The sequence below is a fragment of the Anthonomus grandis genome, chromosome 9 (genome assembly GCF_022605725.1).
Source record: "Anthonomus grandis grandis chromosome 9, icAntGran1.3, whole genome shotgun sequence".
In the NCBI taxonomy this organism is placed as follows: Eukaryota; Metazoa; Arthropoda; class Insecta; order Coleoptera; family Curculionidae; genus Anthonomus; species Anthonomus grandis.
Genome location: NC_065554.1, coordinates 10,278,645 through 10,304,236, shown reverse-complemented (window position 1 = coordinate 10,304,236; position 25,592 = coordinate 10,278,645). Strand labels below are relative to the sequence as shown.

Below are 25,592 nucleotides of genomic sequence, written 5' to 3'. Positions count from 1 at the left end.
AAAATACGTTTTTCTGATGAAAAAGTTTGCTTTTTCTGCACCTCGTAACCTTCATTACCTTTACACTTCAAAGCAGGTAGACAAATATCTGGCAGTGACACAAAATAATTTCCTCAAAATAATCTCAAAAATATATTTTCAAAAATCAACAATAAACAAATAAAACCTTTCAAATAAATTGTTCAAAGTGCCGCAACCAAGCGGTGTTGCCATTATTTTGGGTAATACGTAGCTCACGATAACACGATCTGTATATTTATAGTTTAAACTCTTAAGTTCTCTTGCCTTAGTAAATAGAATTCTGACATCCTTTGGTAAATCTTCGTTTATATAAATGCTTCTTATAGGGCCTTCTAGTCCGATGGTTGAAGAGTTTACATCTCTTAACATTCTCCTCTTTTTAATAGCTAGCTCTCCCAGTTTTCAAGATTTAAATGTGACAAGGGTTGTTTTGTTGGTTGATTGACTTGGAATGGTTTTTACCTCCTCGTAGTCGTTTTTTGTGGCATCAACGCCTATTGCAGTTAGCATTTTTTTTACCATTGAGCCTCACTATCATTATATTATTTTCTCTTAGTTTTACATCTTCATGCTTCCTTAACTTCATTTCATTCTCCAATATTGTCACCTTGTTCTTTAACTCTTCATGTTCCTTCCTTATTCTTTTGCTTTGTTTGATTTCTTCTTTGAGAGTATCCTTTAGTCCTTCAATCAATTTATTTCGAAACTCCATAGAGTCCTCTATTGAATTAAGTCTCTTAGTTAATGCATCCAAATTTCCAATTTCGAGGTCGAAAGAGATTGTCAGAATTTTGTAACCTCTATGAAGAAAAAAATGAAGATTATAATTAAAAGTTTGAGGCTATGATGTTTAATTTTTTTTCAGGTGCAAATTAAAAACAGCTTTGTCTTCTTTATTTACTTGACCTTACTTTAAACACAAATATATTGTAAAAACTTTATACAAAAAACAAACTAAACGTTTTTTTTTAAATCGTTTTATTAAAATACATTATTATTTTATTTTAGCAATGGTGGTTTTCAACAGCTGTATTCTATTGTCTGTAGTAATTACTGTATGGTGCTGTTACGATACAGCGGGAAGATCATGGGTGAAAATGAAACAATACCAGCGATCCATGAGGGAATCAGAGTTAAAATTTCAGTATAAAAGGTCAGGAAGTACTAGAAACTGGAGACAAAGGTAAAAAATACAGGAAATATTGAACAAAAAATATGTTTTTTTTTTTAGATCAATACAACTCATGCATAATTTTTTACAGGAAAGTCCTTCGTGCTTACCAAGACAGTTGGCAAAACCGATGTCAGTTTATTTTCTGTTGTTCAGCTCCTTCCGATAGAAACCGCAACTCTTTCGCCGATATCGCCCGGCTTTTATCAGATTTTTTTAGAGATTTAGATGTAGTGCCTTCGGATGTAGTGGTTGGTCTTGTGTTACTGAGAAAATTTCAAAAGATTGAAAGAAAGGCGATCATTGAAGAGGTAATACCAATTTATTAATTTATTACGTCAATAACATCATACTTTCAGCGTAAAAATGACACATATGAGTTCCTTTCTGGGGTCCCGATAACGCCAAGAACCCAATTTCTCTCATTACAAGAAAACGGGCCCGATGCGGAAATGTTCCAAACTGTTATCCATTTCGCTAATTTTGCTGTGAAGGCCTATGGCTGGCCAGTATATGTTATGATGAATAAAATGGGAATTTGTCAAGTTTGTACAGGTCACTAAGAAAACTCCAATAGATATATTAATTTATTCAATATAATTTTCTTTTGTAGGATTAAGTTGTTATTGCTGCCTCCCTTGCCGACGTACTAACAGTGAAAATGTTCAAATTGTAGATGACAACTGTTGCAGATGCAACTATGCTGCATTAGAAAAGCTAACGAAAATTGGAGATATTGAAATAATTTATGCAACATATCATGTGGATGTAGGCGAGACTCCATTTTTCGTTGCGTTAGATTATGATAGGAAGAAAATTGTAATTAGTATTAGAGGGACGTTATCAATGAAGGTATGTTACGAAAGTGATTTAAGCAACAATTTAAAAAATTGCGATACTTTACAAAATATTATTAATTAAATTTTTTTATAAATTTTGTTTATTATTAAAACAAAAAAAAAATAAAATTCAGCATGTTTAATGCAATGGAGAAATGCAAAATATTATTTCAAATAATAAGTACTCTCAAAATCTAATAAAAAAATACATGAAAAAATTGAAACTATGTGGATAACCAGAGGACCCACTTATTGATAATGTGTTGACATTGTCTAGCGTACTTCAAATAAAATGATGGCCCAGATCTGCGCAATAAGATTAAAGTCAGGTGATGTAGTGGTAGATCAGGTGATAAAGATTTACGTCATTTTTTCAAACGTAATTGTAAGATGGTGCATTAACTTGTTGCATAATGAATCAGGAGCCATTCCGCGTAGATATACAATTAAAAGATATGATTGAAGTAGAATTGTCTTACAAATAATTAATTACACTAGGAGATGTACCAAAAATGCTAGCAACCTTCGTCTAATTTACCCCACCTCGAAGTATTCCAATTGCCGTTAAATGTCGCTCTTCTTTCTCAAATGTAATTAAAAATTAACAAAAAATGAACAGTATCAAAAAACACTGTGTTAAGATCTAGGTTTCTTAAAAAATCTATTTTATTTTACTTTGCTTTAGTGTAAACTGTTTGCTTTAATGTAAAAGTCAAGTTTATAGCGTTTAAAAGTTTATACATATTATCTTGCAGAATGTTTTTGTTAGATTTGAACTTTAGATTGTCATTTTCCATTTGATGGTTCATTTGAATTCACCGGCTTTATTTTGCAGTCATATGACCAAGGGTCTCATATAGATCCGTGGTATGGTGGTGATCAACGCCCAAAAACTGGCTAGGCTGCAAAGATTGGGTTGTTTGGGAATTGTGCATCTCTGGCACCTCTAAACAATCTTCTTGGGCTACGGAAACTCCCAGTTTCGATTGAAAGGGAGAACATGGCGGCGCATAAGAGGATGAAGGATAGCGAAGAATGGCGCAAAGTTCACTTAGAAAAATGCTATATGATGGTCGACCTCAGAATATGTAGGAACATTCCAATTCTGACATCCAAATGTACTACAGAGCATGGCAAACTAAGGTTAAAGAAAGACTTTTGAGTGAAAATCCCGATAAGGGAAGAATGGTCAACGAACCAAGTATAAGAGCTAAACGGTTTCCAGATGGGCCATGGATGGAAAGTACCTGGAGCCGGAATGTACGGATGGAAACGAACAGGGGAATCCTTTCCGATAGGGAAACACACCACAGTTTTCCAAGCGGAGGTGTTTGCTATACTTCAAGTAGCAAACAAACGGGAAGCATTGCAAGGTAACGAGGGAATTTGTATCTTAAAAGAACTAGCAGCAAAAAACGAAGTGAGACTAAGGTCGGTCCCAGGACATCAGGATGTTGATCAATGAATGTCTCTTCGTAGCGATGTCTCGATCTCAGTAAAAAACAAATTACCTAGGAAATTAATTGGACCTAGGAAAAAACAAGGAAAAATTGGAAAAGGACAGAAGAATGTAGACAGGCCAAGGAGATGATACCAGATCATGATGCTTTAAAGTAAGGCCACTGCTAATAAAGAGCCCATAGGGGATCAAAGACTTTGTGGGAGTCCTAACTGGACTTAACTGCCTAAACAGGTATCTATACCTTCTTGCTCTAAGAGAAATTTCACTCTTATCTAAATTGCGGTACAGTGGAGGCAACTTCGTACCACATATTAGAAATTTGCGTTAGGTAGAGTCGCCTAAAAAGGAAAATTTTTGAAGCAACGTGACTCTAACGGGAAGATCTTAAAGATCGGGACTGGCATAACGTTCAAGTCTTTATTAAGAGAACGGGCTTGCATTGGGAGTAGAGGCGTAAGGGTGGGTAATTCTGGATTTGGCGAAAAAGGACTTTTTAGGCCTACTTGCCGAGCTTTAGCTCCCTCACCCTTTCTACTACTACTATTACTTTATTTGATTAATTTTTATCCACATGAGTTTTGTCATCTTCAGTAATGTAGCTTCACCCTTCTCCAATCAACATGTGTTCTTAAGTGAATCATGTTTCATTGGGTGTTTCTTAATAAGTAATATGTAAAGAGTATTTTATTCTCTAGTTTTGTCTTAATTTTTCCAGAACTCATCCTTTTCATTATTTTCTCCATATTTTTCATTTGTATTTTTTTAATTAGTACCACAATCATTGTGATATCATTGGACTATCCTGGTAATATCCAAGCAATTCGATTGCTTACATTTTGGTGTCGATCCTATAACGATATCTAAGTAATAAAACGCAGAAGGGTAATATTCTTCGATATTTTATCATTTTATATTTATATATATTTGCGCTTCTAGCGCTTCCAGAACAATAAACTTGATGGTTTACAATTGTGTACTGTTTTGTGTCTAGCAAGTTCATTTTTTACTAAACCCTTTTTGTGTCAACTTAAATATTGGTTACCTGGGTTTTGAGGTTCCATGACTTGGAACAATAAGGGGGGTATCTTGAATTACTGATTTGGAGAACTTGCTTCATTCCTGCATGGTCTTAGTTTTCTTAAGATAAATGCGGAGGTTATTGAGAATTCAACTGCATGCATTTTTTTAAAAATGAAGTTGCTGAAGGTGGTCAAGATATTGTTAATTTATTCGCTAAACATTTTGCATCAACAAAAAATCTAATAGGGAAATTCCAAACTATCATTTTAATTACAGTATAGATTCAAACTATATTAGTTCGTCACTAACAGAGATTTGAGAAGATCTCAAGCTTAAAAACAAAACTTCATCCGGTTCGCATCTTAGAACATTAAAAGGTTAGAATTAGTAAACAACAACTTTTTTTGAGTTTAACATGTGCACAGGGGCAAGGCAGGTATTTTGTTTACAAATCATTTTCTAAGATTAGGATATTATACAATCCGTTTTCTTGAAGAATTATGTGTGCACTTTGAGCAAACCCTTGCATCATCTCTTTAATCCCTCGTTATCATCAGGTTCATTCCAGACTTCTGGAAAGTAAAGCATCAACATCAATCTACAAAAATTATGATAAAGCTAATGCGTGTATAGAGGTTTTAATATACAATCTGCTATACCTAAGCTTTTCGACAAACTTTTTTGCTCTTAGTTTTCTTGGCATTGTAAAACAGTTCTTTCTGACAACCAACATGGGTTTGCTCAAGGCAGATTGACGGTGACTAACTTGTTAACTTATTAATACCAACTGCTACAAGCCTTTGAGGAATCTACACAGGTAGACAGTGTCTATGCGGACTTCTCGAAGGCCTTTGATGAAGTCTGTCAATGTCATTTGGTCAAAAAATTTGAAGCGATGGCATTTAGTTTGTTGTTTGGACGTACACAGTGCGTAAGAATCAATGATTATATCTTTAATAGCATTAAACTTTACTCAGGTGTGCCTCAGGCTTTACATGTTTTGTCATATCAGAGTTCAAGATTTGAGTGATGTCATTGTTTATTCAAAATATTTAGTATTCGCTGAGGACTTTAAATTTTACAGAACTATGGAATCTATACTTGATACAGAATTACCCCAGAAAGATTTAGACAGTGTGAGTTTGTGGTGTAGTCAAAACAGCCTTAATCTTAATGTTGAAAAATGTCAAACAATACATTTTGTCGCTGAATAAAGTTATTCATAAGGAATCAATAATATTCCAGTCACATCAGTCGAAACTCTAAGAGTTCGACAATAATCATTTGTGCCACACATTGAAAACATTGTTAATAAGGGAATGCGTAGCTCGGGCTTTATAACTAGAAATAGTGTATCTGTCACCATACTGCTTTAAATTACTTTATAAATTTCTTTTCCGCTTTTCTCTTTGCTTGAGTATGCATCGGTGATCTATTACTTGTGCTGTGTTGACAGCATTGAGTCTGTGCAGAAAACATTTCTAAGATCTCTAGCGTACAGAGCAAATATTGACATATACAACTATAAGATACCAAGAGAGAATACAATTTAATCAGACAAGAGTTTAATATTGGCACGGTTAAAACTAGGCGACAGATTTTTGAAGTAATAATTTTGTTTAAAATATTGAATAGTTCGTTATATTGTCCCAACTATTTTGCAAAAAAATATCTTTAATACATATCAAAGAAGAGCTAATTCTCCGATGTTTCGGATTTCGTTCCATCATGATAACTATGACTTTTATTCTCCTTTTACAAAAACACTTGGGTATCTGACTAATAATAATATTGATCCATTTTCAAGTAACACAATAAGTCCCTTTAAAATTAAAAAAAAATGCAGACTGATGTTGTTAGTGTATTTTTTTACACCATTTATTTGTAACTGTATTGTTATATTCTTTTTTTTAATGCTTATTATGCCTATCTTACTTTATATATAATTATTTATTTTGTGGTATTTTCTCTTTGTAAAATGACTCTGCCGTATAGATTTAAAAAAATCAAAACTACATTTTTTCAATTTAAGAATTTTTAACAACGTAAAATCCAAGAGTATTCTCAATAGGTCTAAGCTCAAACCTAAGTATTGATGATCCTATCTATAGTTTTCTTTACGAAAAATAAAGGTGTTTCTGCTGGATTCTTTTTTGACTTAACCAAGGAGTTTAACTAGGTCAAGCAGATGCTGATTCTGACTTGGGACTAATTCTCTTTATAATATATAGACATTTCATATGTCAGATTGAACACCAAAAAGAGTAATAATTAGAACCAATTATGAAAATTCTCAAAATATTAATTTTGAGCTCCACCGGCTATTTTCAAAAAAAATGTTGAAAAACAATTTTTACTCCTCATACCGTATATTCTTAGTAGCTCAATCACATGTACTTGTATCAAAAGATCTCAATGGCATCAAAATATTTCCTAATGGTTGTATCACAAATGCTAGTTTTGATTTGAGTGTTAATGCTCCGGATTTTTTTTTCAATGACTTAACATTCTCTTCCAGGATATCTTAACTGACTTAAACGCTGAAAGTGAAACTATTCCTTTACATCCTCCAAGAGAAGACTGGACTGGACATAAGGGTATGGTCCAGGCGGCTCAATATATCTATGAAAAAATCGAAGAGGAACAGCTGTTACAGAAAGCCAGGGCAAGAAATCCGGAAAAGGGGACCAAAGATTTTGATATCACTATTGTTGGACACTCTCTTGGGGCAGGTAAAAGAATAAGCTTATTACATCTTATTATTAGAGGATTTCAACACTTTATATGTTTATGACATTGCTCCTATAAGAGACCAGTATCTCGAATACTTTTTCTGTTTTTTTTTGTACTGTTTACTGTTTTTAATTTCAACTAGCTTGGGCGTTAAAAGAATGATACTATAAGAATTTAAAATTAGACGCCATATATATATATTAAATTTCAAACAGAGATTTGTAGAGTGAATGGTAGCGACCTCTCAGATCATGTGATGCAATTTTCTTAAAACGTTATGTTATATTCTGATTATCGGAACATCGTGCCATCTATTTTCTTTAATATAAAGTTAACCATAATTACGATTTTCAGACAATGATCTGATATAGAGACAATGTTATAATCTTTCATAGGTAATTGATACCATACGTTAAAGTTCTACATAATCAAAATAATTAGCTTACTGACGATGGTTTGTTTTATCGATTTAAAAGGTACTGCGAGCATACTGGGAATACTCCTTCGACAAAACCACTCATCTCTAGAATGCTTTTGCTACTCACCGCCAGGAGGATTACTGTCAGCTCCCGCAGTAGAATATACCAAAGAATTTACAATTTCTGTAGTTGTAGGCAAAGATGTAGTTCCTAGAATAGGTCTTCACCAAATGGAAACACTTAGAACTGACTTAATTAATGCTATTAAAAGAAGCGTGGATCCAAAGGTTAGCTATTTTTAGATACTATTAATTTTTATCTTAAAATATTTGCTTTTAGTGGAAAACAATTACCTGTAGTATAATTTGTTGCGGGTGTTCCGAGCCAACATCGGCTGTAGAAATGTCTAGTCAAAAAACTGAGGTGAGCGAGTATATGCGCACTAAGAAAGATGCCAGATGTACGGGATTGCATCCATCGGATAGTACAATAGCTTTGACCAGTCATCAACCCTTGTATCCTCCAGGTCGAATTATTCATGTAGTTAGGGACCATCCCAAAAAAGGACAGTAAGTAACTATTGGATAATCATGACGATGAAAGCAAACTAAGTTTTTCTAATGTGATAGTAATTTTAGATTAGTGTACTGGTAAAATTATAGGGTGTTCTACTATGAATGGCATATTAGAAGCTTATATAGAAGGGTAATAGTGATGTTTACTATCAGGAATTAAAACTTAATTTGACTTATCTCTTGATTTACTGCCGTAGTGGGAAATCCTAAATAATACTTGCTCCTTATTTATTAAGCTATGTCTTTTTCAGACAATCTTTTTCAAAAAAACCTGTCTACCAAGCCTTATGGGCAAACAATACTGACTTCGATGAGGTCCTAATTTCACCAGTTATGATCCAAGACCATATGCCAGATAAAGTGTTGGAGGCTCTCAACAAGGTACGACCTCGAAATGCACATGACTTGTTACCCGAATGCAGTCAATCCCGTTTTTAATGTGCTTTAATCACCTTATGTTCCCTCCAAAGTTTTTGTACTTAGCTTAGTCAATTAGTTTCTGCACATTTTAATTTATAGTTTTTTATATTTTTTTATTTTATGTGATTGTTATGTTCGTATATATGTAAGAATATTTGCATGACACTGTGACATGATATTTGTGTTTTTGTTTAAGAATTATATAATCTTTGGCTCATCTTTTATTAAAATATAGTGTGCTTCAGTATAAGCTTTAGAAAAATGTTTAAAAATGCATTTTTGGCTATCATTGCGTAAAGTTGACTACAATAAGGATAAATTAATAATAAATAAAATATATAATTTAAAAAGATGTTGTTTTACTCAAACATTTAATATTAAAAATATAAATATTTATATAAAGGGCACGTAGATTATACAAAGAAGTAATTAACAATGATAGAAAAATAAAATGATATGTCAAGAAACAAAAAAATAAAGACAAAAAGAAGAAAGATCGGTTATGTCTATTATGCTTAATGATATGCTACAGATCCATATGAATTGATGAGGTTTTGAAAATGAAATAGATAAAATAAAAGTAGCCTTTAAAGCAAATTTTCTTCACTTTAAAAGGTTTTAGGTCTATTGGATTTAGACTACTCTAAATGACTTAAAAGATTAATCTGTATTATACTTGAACTTAAAAACGATTTATGAGTAAAAGTGCACATGTCACGTCGCCCATCACGTCAAATTTCAACATGTGAATAAAATAGTAAAAGTGGATTCAAATCTCAATAGAAACATAATTAGTATCTCATAGTAATTAATCAGTATTTTCTATATACATAATTATTTACAGCTAGTTTAACTTTTACTTTTTATGATGGTTTCCATGTATTCAAATATGAAAAATCATTGATTTATATACAATCCTATTGCTTTGATAAAGGCTAGCAATTGTGACGGCTTCAGTAATAATATACAGAATACTTTCTTCTAAGACTTCGTAGCTACCAAGATTTAGGGCGCGATTTTCGGCAACCGATACTAGCTGTTCTGGAGTCTCTTCTCTACAGAATCTGCATTCACGTGTCTGTTCTAATTTTAATTTCCTGCGGTATTTTCGAAGGTGACAAACCCTCGTTAAAAAACCTGTGAGAATACGTAGTTTACTTTGAGTTAAACTTACTAGAGCTTTAAATCTTTTTGGGTCGATGGTTCCAAGGTACATTTTGGATTGCATCAACCCCCCGATGATAAGCCCAGAGGCGTTCTAGTTGTTTCTCTATTTTTAAAAACTGAGATCCGAAATACCCTTTCCTACCAAAATATATTCTTTGTTACCCTGCACGCCTGTGTGCCCAGGTATGTCCAGGTAACCCAAAATGTAACTATATTTTTCTTTTCTTATTAAGTTTCCCTAAACAGTCTCTTACCATTTTAGCACGCTATGGCCGCTTGACTGACGGTGAACATTGCGATCTCCTCCTTGAGATAGTGTCTGTCCAGGGTTAATTGAGCGTATCTTATTATAGAGTGTATTTCTGCTTAATGCTGACATGTTTAACCAGTGTTTAATCACTAGCTTCTGTTCTCTTTTTGGTTTTAAAACCATCTGTTGATTTTTTTCGATTTAAGTAACTGGGTGACTTTTCCATTTCTCCAGTCACTCTTGTTATCAATTTTTATAGTGAAATTCCTCACAAAGTGATATTCCCTAGTTATATTATCCTTAGTTAAGATCAAGCAGAGAAATGGATCTTATTTGAGATGTTCAGACTCTCTGATCGATATTCTTGCTGTTCTATCTATGCCTGGCTAATCTAAACATGGCCGTTTTAGCAGCGCTCTGTGCAACCAGATGAAGAGGTTGTAGGTCAACTATAACCTCCAGTGCTGCTGTGGGGCATGTTTTCATAGCTTCTGTGATGCATACGCATGTATGTATGTGATTCTTTTTACTTTGTCATGTACACCACTGCCCACATACTACACCACTGGGGGTAGGTGAGTATGGATTTTACCATTATGGTGTACATCCATCGCAGTATTTTTCCCGCTAGGTTTCTACACATCATACTGACTTTAATAGCTTTATTTACTGAAATTTCTAGTTTGCAATTCAGTGTTATATTCTTCATTCTTCAAATAAATGTACAAGTTGTCCTTCCAGGTAGATATCCCTGGTGGGTTGCATTTTCCTTTTACGAGTGAATGGAACAATAATAGTTTTTGCCCAATTAATGCTCAGCAGTACTAATACTATACCCTTCTTCCGTAATGCTTAGGCTTCCTTGTCTGAGGTCATACAAAGACCTTCGTACTTACTTTTGACTATAATGACGATGTCATTATTTGAAGTAGTTCATCGTCTACTAGACTCCATAGGAATGGTGAAGTTACCCCTCCTTGGGGCATGCCACGAGTAGTTCTGTTGCTTGTTGTCTGTTAACCCATAGTTATCTCAGCAGTACGTATGGCAAGCATTTGACAAATCCCTCGAATTATAGTTTTGTTCAAATGTCTCTTTTTAATGGCATTTTTGACCGCTACAGTTATCAAATGCTCCAGATATATCTAGAAAAGCGCAAATAGTAGTTTCGTTCTCATTCAGGCTTTTTTGATGATTTGTGTTAGTTAATATAGTGCCGTTTCTATAGATCTGCTTGCTTTATAAGTATGTTGACACGAATGTAGAGGTGCTCTCTCCAGAATGTTATTTTTGATGTGGTTGTCTACAATCTTTTCCATTGTTTTTAAAATGACTAATAGGTCTAAAAGATTTAGGGTCAGTCCCATCCTTTTTTCCTATTTTCGGTATGATGGTGACCCTTGCCCTTCGCTAGTTGCATGCGATGTATCTCGATGCCAGACTTGTTCTTGCTATTCTACCTAGATGAGGAAGAATTTTTTTTCTTGTCCGTTTTGTAGGAGAATGGGAAAAATTCCACCCACTCCCGGTGACTTATACGGTTAAAAGGTGTTTATTGCCCATCACTTTATCCTTTTTGCTGTAAAGACCGTTGCATGCAATTTCCGAGTCCTCTTTTTGGGATTATAGGTTTGCACGCACCGTGGAAAGTGTGTTTGAAGTAATAGGATGGCTTGCTTCTCTTCTCCCTTCGTGTAGGTACCATCTGCTTTTTTGAGGTGCCTCCCTGCCCATTCCTGTGTGCAGTCTAGCAGCAGTTAGAGTGTCAGCAATAGAGTAAGCACTTATCGGTGTACACCTGCCTTGCAGTCTCTTTTCGCTATATTGAAAACTTAGCAAGCTTTTGATGAATGAAATTTTGGCAGAAATGTATTTCACAATAGTGCGTCTTTGACGGGTTTTTCACTAGTCATTGGGAAGCTTAAGTCAAAGACCTCATTTATTGCACGTGTAATAGCTTGTGAGTCCTGTTCTAAGTTTTGATGGTATCGTTCCCCATTTTAGCTTAGATGGTTTAAATTATTTTCCATTGGTGTTGTATAGTTCCCTCTCTGTTTTTGTATTTAATGCTATCTAGCTTAAATGAATAAGCCTGTGGTCTGACAAGGATGCTCAGCTGATGCTCTTGATGTGGTCTCTAACACTGGAGCTAACTAAAGTAATATTATACTTCTGGCTTTGATTTAGTTACAAATGTATAATTCCAACATTTAGAACCTCAAGGTCGGTTGTCGTTAGACATTTATGCAGACACTCATATCTAAAGTTTATATTTGTGCTTCCCCATGTGATATGGTGAGCATTTTCGTCGCACTATAGAAGAAGTTGTAGACGTAATCGGCTACAGTATTAAGTCAGTTATTGCACTTCTGCTAGCGGTGTCATTGGCTCATCTCCAGTAAAATATGCTGACGCAATTACTATGGTTTTGTTGGTTTCCTTAATATTGATACTTACGACAATGGGTATTGTCATAAGAGTGCGACAAGTCCCGTCTCATGAATTCTAAAATACACATACACAATTATTTTTTATAAGAATGCAGGCTCTGTCATATGATTATAAATTACTTTCGGTATCATATATTACTTTTGATACTTTACTTGACAAACCCTTGATTTGCCCTCGATTAATCTAAGGTTCTTGAATCAATACTAGTCCTAGATCTTGCTTTGCAAAGATCTGTACAATCACATCGGAGGATGTCCGTTTGTGTTGCAGGTTGATTTGTGCTAGTTTGCCGAATCGGAAGTCTGGCTTTTGGTCTGGCAGGGTTAAGTTCTTCTAGGGTTTTTATGGGCCATCAGGTCCATTCTCTTGCTGGTCTCCACTAGGTCTATTCTTCGAGCAGTTCATTCTGTTACGTTCTGACGACTTTTCGTCAGCGGAAATGGACGGGTTGGGATTGAGATCTAGGTCCATGCTTTCGGTCTCTTGTACTTTAGTCGTCATAGATGTAACCTTATATAAGTGACTGATACGGAGGAGGAAGAGGCTGAACTAGATGGATGGAACAAGCTCCATTCTCTTTTCTTTTACATCCTCTTGTTTTCTGAACGCAGATACGAGGACTTGCGGATGTTGTATACCTTGTCGTGATGCAGGCTTAGTTTCAATCTCAATAGTAAGCATCTAGCCAGGACCTTTTTGTATGGAACTTAATACTTTTTAGGTTTTCATAGATGATTCTGGACTCTGAACCTCTATTAGTTTTAAGAGAGCTATGGTGTCTTGCCCTTTGCTCCTAAGAAAAAGTATGCTGATGTCATCTCCTCTTTTTGGTACCAACGATGGCGCTTTCCATTCCTTCAACTTGGGTGCTATCTGAACCACAATCATTTCCGTATGAAAGTGGAGTGGATATCTGAGACCTTAGTTGAGCTATTGATCATTTGATATAGTTGCTTCCTCCACATAAGTTAGTTTTTCGGAGCATAGAGTTGCCTCAGGGTAGTCCTTAGTCCAGTACTATAATTCTGATGAGCTTTGCCAGATTCATATAGCTGGTGGCTTGACCTGTTATTTTTGCCGAGTTGCTCATTTTCGTTTTCCGGAGATCTTCGCCGGTTCTTGGTTTCTTTTCCCTTTTACCTTGAGGGTTTTTCTTAGGCAACGCGTTAGAAGTTTAAGGAGGGTTTTTTTCCTTTTCGCCAAGGACTTTTTTCTCGCTTCTTTGGGAGATATGCTATCGCGAAGAAAGAGAATGCATTCTCTGAGTCCTCGCCTTAGTGGATCAAATCTTTCGCCAGGTTCACCTAGTTCTGGAGGAGGAAAGGAAATTTTTCTTTTAGATTTTGAAGTGGTTTCAGTTGCCACTTGGCTTAAGGTGGAGAGAGTTGCTTCTAATTTGCTATTTTTAGAGGATTGTCTCCGATCTGTAATTTTTTTTGTTCGCTTCGTGCTCATGTTCATAATGTTCCCACGAGTAGCAAGGCAATAAAAGAATAAGTCCATCTTTGCAGAGCCCCACATACTCAGGTATAAGAGGCTTATACAATGGCCAACTATGTGCTTCCGCAGGTTTCTGCTTCTCATACGATCATTAGCCAAAGGCCTTAATTTGGTACTTCATATTTAATATCGGATCACCGTCGTAAAAAAATTAAACTTTTAAGTAATCCTAAGAAAACTCGTATTTTTGGATAAACCTAACCCATTTAGTACATATAAACTTGTACTTATAAGCAACAAAAAAACAGTCATTCTGTATTATTCCTATAGCCAATGACTGTAAAACTTCTCTAATATTATGTTTACTGGTACTGTCGAATTCTTCAAACTAAAGTCGAAATAATATGAATCTGTATCTGAAGCTCCTTTAGTCTGTATAAGTTTTTCGTAAAAACCTTCCAAAAGTTCATAAGTACTCCCTTTCCCAGCCTAATTATGCTCGTATTGTTGCTTTTTCTATTTTGTTCTTAAATTGCACCATCGTATATTGACAAATGGTGTCTGATTGGCAGTGTATGACAGGTGGAGAGGACTTCGCGGCCTCGACGTCTACTGGATTTACGAAGGCGCGGACATTCGGCTTACGAACTAAGACCTGCGCCGCACGACATAAGGTAAAGTATCCTATATTAACGTGAAAAATCAATGTCTACCTTAAGAAGACTGAAGAAGAGTAGGTGCCATTCCTAATAGCATTTAAACATTTGCCTATTGAATTGGGCACCAGTAAAAGAAGGTATCATGAGTACAGTGGCAGAATGTTTTTTATTCCGTCCTTAACCTTAGTACTTCTTTCTTATCGATCATAGTTTTTAAAAGGATTAATTTAACTTACCTAATTTAACTTAAGTAGACCAATAAAAACATAGTGAATTTCCCTGGGTAGCAGATTCAATGACATTATACTTAAATAACTTCCGATAGTTGAAATATAGTACTGGTATTAAAAATCTGTAAACACAAAATGCTTTTAAGAAGCTCTCTCAATTCTCTTCTAAATTTATAGATATCTTATAATTCTTATCTCGGGAGTATTGGTGGGAAAGCGTTATTGGCATTAGCCGATTTTAAGGATAATTCCACCATCTATATTACTTCCTGTAACTTGTTATAAAAAATGTGCATGTGTTGTTGATTAATAATTACGGCAGTTTGATGTTTAAGTACTGCTTTTGGGATGATCTTCCAACTTTTTTTATCTCTGGTCAATTGATCCAGTGAAATACAAAAAGAGTAAAACAATAGACATTGATTTTCCATATTTGTTAGATAATTTATGGCTTCTGTTGTGTATGCATTTAGTTAGGATATGTAGGTAGGTTATATGAAATGAATATAAAATAAACTGTAGGAAAACATTTAGAGAAACGAGTGTTTACAGAATGGCTGAGTAATGTCGAACATACATTATGTAAGAAGACAGTTGCAGCCAGTTAAAAATATTGAACAATTAAATTTTTTATGAGGAGATATAAGTTATTAATTTTTAATTAGTATTAATTTTTTCCATATATGACAAAAAATGGCATTTGTTCTGAAATAAAATCAGTTTTATTTGAAGACCTAAACCTGCGACTTTTTTTCTCCATGCCTATATAATAAAAAACCTTTTTAAAATTATATTTATTATACCATAGTATTAGTGGGCATATTTATTATACTATTATTTTAAAGACGTTTTCCCTAAGAATATAAAATAAAATGAAAATAATTATGCACATTAGTATTTTAGGACTTAAGAATAATTAAAAAAATTAAGTATACAGAAATACGCAAATATCAGCTGTGACACGTTACGCAAACCCATACTACCAATAGATAACCATGTAAAGAGTGGGTAAGAAGTTAGTTTTTTTTTTAGGTTGTAACGCTGCTAGACGCGAGAAAACGTCAACAATTACGCTTATCAAATCCACCTCTTTCTAATATTTCTAACCAAATCACCCTGCAGGAAACTAGTTTTCCCCCAACCACATACTTCAATGACTCTAATGGTTCTAGTGCCTCCGATTATCGATTTTGCACTACAAAAAGACATGAATCCCCTACAATATTTCAACCAATACCCAGCTTAAGTCGACGCATATCATTTGGTAGTTCGAAATCTCAATTTTCTGAACAACAAATGATCGTAAATAAGGTGACTAAGTGATTACTTGCAATTAGCAAATTTGAAATATATTCTTTTAGCTTGAAGAACCCCGTTCTATATCGAGAAGCATTCTTCTAAACATAATGCCAAAGCTAGAGTTAAACCATGATGAATGGTCTGAGCTGGCTCCGTTAGCCAGTCCAGAAAGTATGTCGGAGATATCCAGTATTAGTTCCAGAACTAGCGTGACAAGCCTTACAGCAGAAATGCTCAAAACTCCAAAGGTGGGTAACTCTTTCTAGCGATTACATATATATAATATAATAATATCCACTTTTAAGGTTATGAGACGTACTCCAAAAATCATAGGAAGTCTTAGCACTTGTGCCGATGACATTAGAAACATAAGAAATTTTGCAACTGCTAAGAAAATTCCTGTACTAAATGTAGCAATTATAACAGACACATCAGCTGAGAATTCATCAAATAGCAATACCAGCTTTGAATCTGCTTTAAGCAAAAACAAAGATTCTATTGAAGAGGTTAAGGCGGAGAATATAGTAGATCGTGACTTTTTTGGATTTTCGTAAGGCATGGATACTTAGTTAGAATCCACAAAAAATTACAAATTTTTTAGGTATTCAGACGGTCGAATATCCAGCGGTAGTGATTTCCATTCAGCAGAAGATATCCTCGATATTGTCCTTTCAGATGCTGGATGTAAAGAGTTCTTTAATTCTGACCCAAATATATTAGAGATGCATAACGAGCTAATGCGAGAGTTTAGCTCGATTACAGATTATAGCGATTCACCTTCAAGAACGATATCAACACAGGTAAGCAATACATATAATTTAAATGGTCAAGGTTAGTTAATTCGATTAATAAATACAGGATGAGAAAGTGTTTCACTTCATAATTTTTGATCATATTTTTGCTATTTATTGTAAAATAAATAGCCAGGACTGGACCCTATCGATCTTATCTTAAACGTAATACAAGCGTGGGATCCATCTAGCACTGATATATACCATATAATGCGATGTTAATTTTGGGATATTAAACTTTTCGCGATGTACTTTTAAGTAACAAAGACTCACGAATTTCCGTAACTGCGATGTAAAAAGTTATATTAATGGCATGAAACAGTAATTCATTATTAGACCGATATGTTGAAGGCATATTGCAACAGTATATTGTGAATATGCAACAATGTAACTCCAACTGGCTTAACCTATTGATAGACTATCTGCGTATCCATTCAATACTCATATTCATTTATTAATCTAAAATATAAAAATTGTTTACATATATCAGGCAATATCAAATATATAGCTGGACAAACTTACAAACCAGATTCATAAAATAATAGTAAAAAAATTTATATATTTGTTAAACACATAATAAAATCTAAATTGAATGAACTTGTCTAATAAATAAAAACAGTCACTTATTAAAATAGATTTTACTTTTGCATAAATTTATTTACAAGTAACCGCTTTATTTCTGCTTGTACATTAAAGAGCTTAATAGCCCAGTATCCAGGTCCATCCCGGCACCTTCTCAGACCCCAGTAGAGTGGAACAACGTTTGTTTTGTTTCTAGTATCATGCTCATGCACATCGTTATGTACTAAATAAATGTTGCTTTTTACTAAAAATGACAAGTTTTCAAAAATATTAGAAGTTGCCATTTTACAAAAGTCTCCCTACAATCATTTCACTAATCCAGACGTCATGCCAAGGATAAGCTTAGTGCATATGCCTGGATGAGGGTAAAATAGACATTGCGTAGAACCTCATGCAATAACATTCTTTGATAGGTCTCTAAAAACATTGGACAATTTCGCACTAACATTTGTTGTCTGAGGTTCCCATTGTAATTTGGTATCTAAGGTTTCCCCAAGAAACCCTGCCTCAGTTCAGTCCCTCTATTAAATCAATGAACGAATTTTCATTTAATACCCGGCTATTTGTACAGAGCCCTCGCCTGTGCAAGTGTGCATCCTTAGGTTCTGAAACTGCCAGTTCCAGTATATTCTCGGATTATGCTATAATTGTATCTTCAGCAAAGAGAGTAAATCAAACGCTATTAGTGCCACAAGGCTCTCACGTTCGTCCAGTTCTCTTCTTGTTGTTTTTCAATTCTGTAGTAATTAGTGTTAAAAGTTTGTAAATGTCTTTTATATGCCGATGATTTAAAACTTTTTTTGCGTTAACAGCATTGATGACTATGTACTTATCCAGGAGGATCTTTTAGGATTAATTACATGGTGTAAAGAAAATTGTTTGTCCTTAAATGTATCAAGTGTAAGATAATGAGATTTTATAGACGTAGGCTTATTAGAGTCAGTCACATGCCTCAATGATTTAGGTGTATTGTTCGATCCTGAGCTGAATTTTAACTTACACATTGACAATATTGTGCTGAAGGGTTGTAAAATGTTGGGGTTTCTACGCAGGACATGTGAACTTATTTACGATACTCAAGCCATCCAGTATCTTTACAACTCTTTAGTCAGACCCTTCATGGAGTACAAGAGTCAACGGCAGTATCAACGGCATAGGATCGAGAGTGCGCAGAATAGGTTTGCTAACTTTTTATTACAACACCAATTTCCATATGGAGACATTCTCTATGTAACAAGAATACAATTAGTTAACCACTTTGAAAAGGCGAAGAAAAGGCAATGCAATGGCAATTTTCCTTTTTAAATTACTAAACAACATCATCGACTCTTCCGAGCTGCTTGCAGAAATCCACATCAGGATACCACCAAGGTCAACCCGAACTCGTAGCCTTTTTTATGAGCGGCCACATCAAACAAATTATGGTTTCAATTGCTTTTTGGATCGGCTTGCTAGAAATTACAAGAAAAATTACACAAACGTCGATTTATTTTTCTCATCAATTGAAACGTTTAAAAGACTTATAAATTCATAGTTATGTCTAGCTTTAAGCTTATTGTTTTTTTTTTTAAGGCTTAGGATACCTATTTGTACCAATTGGAGTGCGTAACTCTATAAAGCATGTTAATGATAAATAAATAAATCAAGTAGAATCTATGGTGTCAACATTCATTTTTTTAAATAGAGCACCCTGTATATTATGACGTTTTACATATATACGCGCAAGTTGGAACAAATTCATTTAAAATTCAGAGGAGAGTTCGAAAAAAAAACACTAAGATACGTTAATTTTTATTTTTTGTCCGATGTTTTGGCGATTTTTTTGATAATGAATTCATGTATACAGGGTGGACCAAATATGAGGTACGACTATCAACTTAATTTATTTTTAATAAAAACACCCATTTTTAATTTTATTTTTTAATTTTGTATAAAATTTTAGGTATATTTTGTATACTATGTCGTATACCTAACCTCAATTTTTATTAAGAAATTTGCGATTAAATTTTTTATAAATAACCATGAATAGTTTATAAGAACAGTTTATAAAAAAAAAACAAAACAAAAAAATTAAAATAAATGTTCAAATTATTGACCATTAACTTCCTGACTGATTTGTTGTATTTCGGCTATAATTCTATTTTTTAATTCTTCTAAACTTTTAGGTTTATCAAAATAAATTTTGGATTTTAGATAACCCCATAAATAAAAATCTAATAGGGTTAAATCTGTCGACCTTGGTGGCTATTCAGTAAAACCAGTTTTTGGAAAAATAGTAATGATAATAAATAATTGGTAAGGTAATCTCGTACTGTTCGCGAATAGTGTGGCGGGGCGCCATCCTGTTGATATCGAATCTGCCGGTATAAATGGGTTTTCACCATTTGGATAAAGTGCAATTAAACTAGGTACTATCTGATTTTGAAGCAACTCTAAATATTTTTCAGAGGTAAGTGCGCCCTCAATAAAATAGGGACCCACAATTGACGTGCCCACAATTCCTGTCGATACGTTTAACTTCTTGGGAAATTGTGTGTGACTTTCCATACTCCAGTGTGGATTTTCTGGTGCTGGAAAATTTTGCCTATTTACAGAACCATTAAAAAAAAACTTGCCCCGTCGGAAAAAACAATCTTAGTTAAGAATTGTGGATTTGCATAACATTTATTCATCATTATTTCGCAAAACTCGGATGTGATCATTTTCAATAAGCTCCTGAATTAAATGAATTTTATATAGCTGCCTTTTATTCCTATGCAAATATTTTAAATCACATGATTTACTAACCGACTGATCTGCAGCAACTTGTCGAGTTGATTTATGTGGATTTTCTTGTAAATCGAGCAAAATATCTAATTGTCTGTTTTCTGGAAGCGTGGGACGGTCCAGGTCATATTTGTCTTTAACATGACCAAAATCTCTAAACTTTTTTTCAATTTTGCTTACTACCGAACGTGTAATAGGCCTTTCCGGGTACTTATTGTTACACAGATCGCAAACTTCGCCCTGTGTTCGAGTCTAGTCGCCAAATCCTACCATCATCAAAATTTCAATTCTTTGTTTTTCAGTTAAACGCGCCATACTTTTAAGATGCACTTGATATTTACGTAGAGTAACACATACTGTTTCCATGCGATTAAATGGTGACAAGGTGTCAAAAATGAAATATACCTGTTAAAAAAATATCAAAAAACATGTTTGAATATGCTCAAATGACCCAAACAGTTGCAAATTTGTTAATAACGTTAGTATTAGGTGTAAGACCTGGTATACAAAATATACTTAAAATTCTATGCAGAATTCAAAAATGGAATAAAAAATAGGCGTTTCTATTTAAAAAATCGAAGTTGATGGTCGTTGCTGATTTTTGGTTCACCCTGTATACATGAAAAACATTAAATTCACTAAACATAAAAATAAATAGATCAAACTATTGAACTTCCCTGGTAAACATACATAATTAACCCTCCATCCAAGCCTTAACCTGCAGTCGCGTCCGCATGCAGCAAGATTTACCGGAGTAAAATAATGACTGGACCAATACCAATATATATTCTTTATCTATGGACTGGACGTTGGTGGTAGCTAAACTTTCCACAGGGTCTCAAATCGAATTTAACACGATGTGACGTCACGCGAAGCACGTCGGCAAATAGATCGGCGAGTAGATCTGTGGTTTTCATGACAACGGGCAGCATCATGCATCACCCGCGGTCTCAAAGTGTTTGCAACCTTTCAGGGTTTAGCAGTGTCTAAGTAGTTTATTTTCATTGGAGACCTCGTGTCATCGTTTCGGTTGGACTTATTATTTTGTGTTAAATGTAGATAATATTATACAGTGCTTTTCTTTGAAGTCCCCCCCCCCCATTTATTTTTTGAACGGGTCAAAAAAAATTTTTGAAACTTGGCATAAGTAAATTGGTCTATAGATACTATTTTTCACTGTAAACTAGGTAGTTGTAAATTCCAAGATGGCGGCTGGGCGACATTTTGAGAAAAAATTTTAAATAGAAAGGGGGGTTGTGTGGTACCTCATTTTAAAGGTCTCAATGAGTACTTTATAACCCTGAAATATTAGACCCACATCTTAACTCGTTTCAAAATGGCGGCCTAATAAAAAAGTTTTTTTTTTTATTTTAACGTTTTACATTTTTATGATTTTTGAATTTATTTTATGAAAATACCGGTAATTTACCGGTTAAGGAAAAATATCTTAAAATTTTTGTTCGAGTTTTTTTAATAGCTATTTGGTTTTTGGAATGTCTAAATAATGTTCAATAACCTTTAACGTGAAATGTGACATACGAGGGCGGTACAGTAAGTCTTTAGAAACCAAAAAGTTAATCTTTAAATCCAAAATTCAAAAATTATAAATTATTTGTATATTTTATATTAAAAACGTTAATAAAATCGCAACAGTGTATTTTTTTGGCTGCTACTTTTAGACAGGTCAAAACGGAGTCCACCGAGTCCATGTAATAAATAATAAAAGTACTCAATAAAACCTTTTAAATGAGGTAACACAAGATTTCTATTTAATGCATTTATTCAAGATGGCGCTTATGTGTTATTTTGACATTTAGAACTGTCGTTTTTATGTCAAAATAAAATAGTGACGCATTTATTTTCGTACACTGATTTTTACCTATTCAAAAATCATAAAAATGTAAAACGTTAAAATAAAAAAAAATACTTTTTTATTAGGCCGCCATTTTGAAACGAGTTAAGATATGAGTCTAATATTTCAGGGTTATAAAGTACTCATTGAGACCTTTAAAATGAGGTACCACACGACCCCCCTTTCTATTTAAAATTTTTTCTCAAGATGTCGCCCAGCCGCCATCTTGGAATTTACAACTACCTAGTTTACAGTGAAAAATAGTATCTATAGACCAATTTACTTATGCCAAGTTTCAAAATTTTTTTTTGACCCGTTCAAAAAATAAATGGGGAGGGGGGACTTTAAAGAAAAGCACTGTATATATGATATTATGAATACTATTAAATATATTTTAAGACGTAAGCCACCGTTCTTTAAAAAAAAAGTTAAAATTAAAAAGGTAAGCCGTCCTACGCCCGATTTATAAATAAAATCAACGGTAGTACCTATATTGAATGTTTGGAAAAAATATACAAGAGAGTAAAGATGGTAAAATAATATCATCTTCAAATAAACTTAGACGTAATTTAAATTTAGCTGATCTTAATTTCCTTTTAGAAGCCCTTCATCATAAAACTCCACAATTCGAAATATTTCTTAATTCTGATTTTTTACTTTTTGTTCTTTAAATACTTTTTTTTTCTACATTTTCGATTTTACCCGGATTGAGGGTTCAAACAGATGAATTATACACGCTGCAAAGCCATATTTTTAAGAGGATACGAATGCTTCAAAAATGTTTTTTTTATGACTTTTGGTCAGGAATTTGGGCGCCGAATCTTCAGCTTTTTTAGCCTCCAGCAGATCATCTACGCCACTTCTTTTTTATCCTTCATCAAGCAAGTAAGTAATATGATTACCTACTTGCACCCCCCAAATTAAAAATCCACGAACCGTGGCTTGGTTGCCACCAAGGTCACGGGATATAACTCCATGAGATTTTTTCTGATACGACTATTTGAAGTCCCAAGTTTATGTAAATAGACCAAGTAATGTTGATGATTTAAAGTAAAGAATTCGACAAGAGATTAAACTAATCGATCCGCAAGTGACTGAAAATTTGCAATTGGAAGTTATTTATCTACTTCAAAAATCCATTGAAGTAAATGGACTACAAATCGAACACCAGTTGCAATAAATATTGTATACATTTTTTAATGTCGTATGTTTCATTAGTCTATTACGTCAAATGTTACAAACCTCTGACCTTAAGCATATGGTATGCTATACATAAAGTATTCAGAATATGTCGTACAGAGTGTTGCATTTAAAAAAATAAGGTTGACGCTATAGTTTCTACTTGAATTACCGTGAATAGAAATTTTTTTTTGCCAAAAACGCGCAAGTGACAATGCTAATCGACGTGTCTGAAACATAAAAGAAGAAAAAATGCCTACATTTTAAATAAATTTGTTCCTTTATATTTTGAATTTGTTATTACATTGAATTTGTTCTTTGTATATTCTTGTGGTCCATATATTTTTATGCAAGATCATCAAAAGTTCGTGATTCTCAAAAAATATATTCTTACCAATTTTTCCGTATAACAGTAATTTATATATTGAAAATAATACATCTCAAGTTTTATCGGGATCACTTAGTCTTCTGATGTACTACGTCTAAAATAAGAGCCACTGCTCTAACTGCGTCGCAGTGGCAGAGTCTCACCACTTTTATAGATGATTGGAGGAAGTAGGTTAAGTTAAGGAGGAAAACTTTTAGGCTTTTCTTTATACCTGAGATTTAATGTTACTATAAGAGGAAGAAATATCCTGACTTAGGAAGGCCTTTTCAGTGATTTGTAAAAGGGAGCTTTTAGGTCTACACACGCCACTCCGCACGCCAGTCTTCTCGTCATTACTACTACTAATCTTCAAAAAGTTTTAAGTTTAAATAAAACGACTTACCAGTATTTATTATAACATAATCTCGATGCAACTTAAGGTCTCTTTGTATTTAATTTTTAATAAAGTCGCAGTTAATACAGACTATATTGAAATAATAGATGTCAGTATGATAGAGTTTTTCTTGTTTTTCTATATTATTAAACTATTTATTATTTATCATAAAGTAATAATTTATTTTTTTCTAGTATTCTTTGCCTGGTCCATCCCAAGACATGGATCCGGACCTAGTAACTAACTTAGCTATCGATTTGGCAGCCAATATTGAACCCGTCCCAATTCAAATGAATCGAAGTAAAGTCACGACCTTAGACCAAGAATGTGCCTACAGAACCCCAGATACCCCTAAAAATGTAACTTTTAATCCTGAAGTAGTCACAGTAGATACCGATAATGAAGTTTATTACAAGCGACCATTTAGGTGGAGATTTTTTAAAGCAGAAAAACATAAAAAGCCAGACCTTTCGATATCGCCAGTTCCTAGCACTAGTTCAGACATTTCCAAGGTGGTTGTTCCGGTGAAAACTATTTTATCCAAAGGGAAGAAACCGTTGGATGTGCGAAATGATGAACCTTGTACCAGTGAGTCTATTTCGCGAAAAGCCCTTCCGATTTTAAATATTTTAAATAGTAGTGCGGGAGAAAGAACTTCGTCGCCAAGTTTTGTGAGGAGAAAGAAATACGTTTATCCGTCAAATGTTGTGGTGATAAGTAAACCCTTGCAGGAGAGTGCCGTCTAGTTCAATTATTAAGAGTTTTAAGAAAATTTTAATTATATGTATAGATATATTAAATTTTGTTGTTTTTTTTTTTAAACCTATACATTCCTAAACTAAATTTTATATTCAATTAGTCAAGGAGGATCAAGAAATACGTTTATTCGTCAATTTTTGTGGTGACAAGAAAATCCCTGTGGGAGAGCGCTATCCAGTATAATTATTTTAAGAAAATTATATGTATAGATGTATTAAATTTGGTTATCTTTTTTTTAAACCTAAATTATAATAAGCAATTAGTTATGGTGCATTTTAGATATTCTCTTTTTAGAGTACTTCATCCTTTTCCAAGAATTTGTTCATCATAGCCCATTTAACTCTATTTTAAATAGTTCTATCGTTATTTTTCTATTCCACTCTCTAAGATCTTTGAATCAAGATGTGCATCGTTGTTTGGATCTCTCTTTTTGTCATTTCTCTTATAGTTATTTTTTTTATAACCACCCGCATCAGCTTCTACTTTTGTTTCGTAGAATGTATCCAGTAGTAGTACCTAGCTAATTTTCATTTTATTTGCAGTGTAAATGAGTTCTGTTTCTGTTTCATTTCGTTTTAGTGTTCACGTATTTATAATATGTTTTGGAACACCATATCTCAAAGCTATTTATTATTATTCGTATATTTATTACTTTTTCTATAGTTTCTATAATTAATTATTCATGCCCCCACAAATTAAACTAAGATCGAGCTCGGATCGAGAAGCGACTTGTCTTACTCCTTGTC

The 25,592-nt window shown here is 33.8% G+C and overlaps 1 protein-coding gene across 5 annotated transcripts in view; it reads left to right on the top strand.

Annotated features, from left to right (window-relative positions):
- Positions 1 to 24,887, top strand: part of LOC126740499 (diacylglycerol lipase-alpha) — an 85,051-nt gene extending 60,164 nt beyond the window's left edge. For 2 of the 5 annotated variants that reach the window (XM_050446533.1, XM_050446534.1), the window contains exons 5-18: positions 1,030 to 1,204; positions 1,284 to 1,503; positions 1,552 to 1,747; positions 1,806 to 2,044; positions 7,032 to 7,245; positions 7,723 to 7,952; positions 8,005 to 8,234; positions 8,492 to 8,621; positions 14,541 to 14,642; positions 15,890 to 16,168; positions 16,219 to 16,404; positions 16,462 to 16,706; positions 16,758 to 16,956; positions 24,282 to 24,887. In XM_050446533.1, the coding sequence (XP_050302490.1) occupies positions 1,030 to 1,204; positions 1,284 to 1,503; positions 1,552 to 1,747; positions 1,806 to 2,044; positions 7,032 to 7,245; positions 7,723 to 7,952; positions 8,005 to 8,234; positions 8,492 to 8,621; positions 14,541 to 14,642; positions 15,890 to 16,168; positions 16,219 to 16,404; positions 16,462 to 16,706; positions 16,758 to 16,956; positions 24,282 to 24,833 (3,197 nt within the window). In that variant the 3' untranslated portion in view covers positions 24,834 to 24,887. Of the gene's footprint in view, positions 1 to 1,029; positions 1,205 to 1,283; positions 1,504 to 1,551; positions 1,748 to 1,805; positions 2,045 to 7,031; positions 7,246 to 7,722; positions 7,953 to 8,004; positions 8,235 to 8,491; positions 9,011 to 14,540; positions 14,643 to 15,889; positions 16,169 to 16,218; positions 16,405 to 16,461; positions 16,707 to 16,757; positions 16,957 to 24,281 lie in introns of those variants that run through there. The other 3 variants (XM_050446535.1, XM_050446537.1, XM_050446538.1) reach the window with 3 other exon arrangements.
- The last annotated feature ends 705 nt before the right edge of the window (positions 24,888 to 25,592 follow it).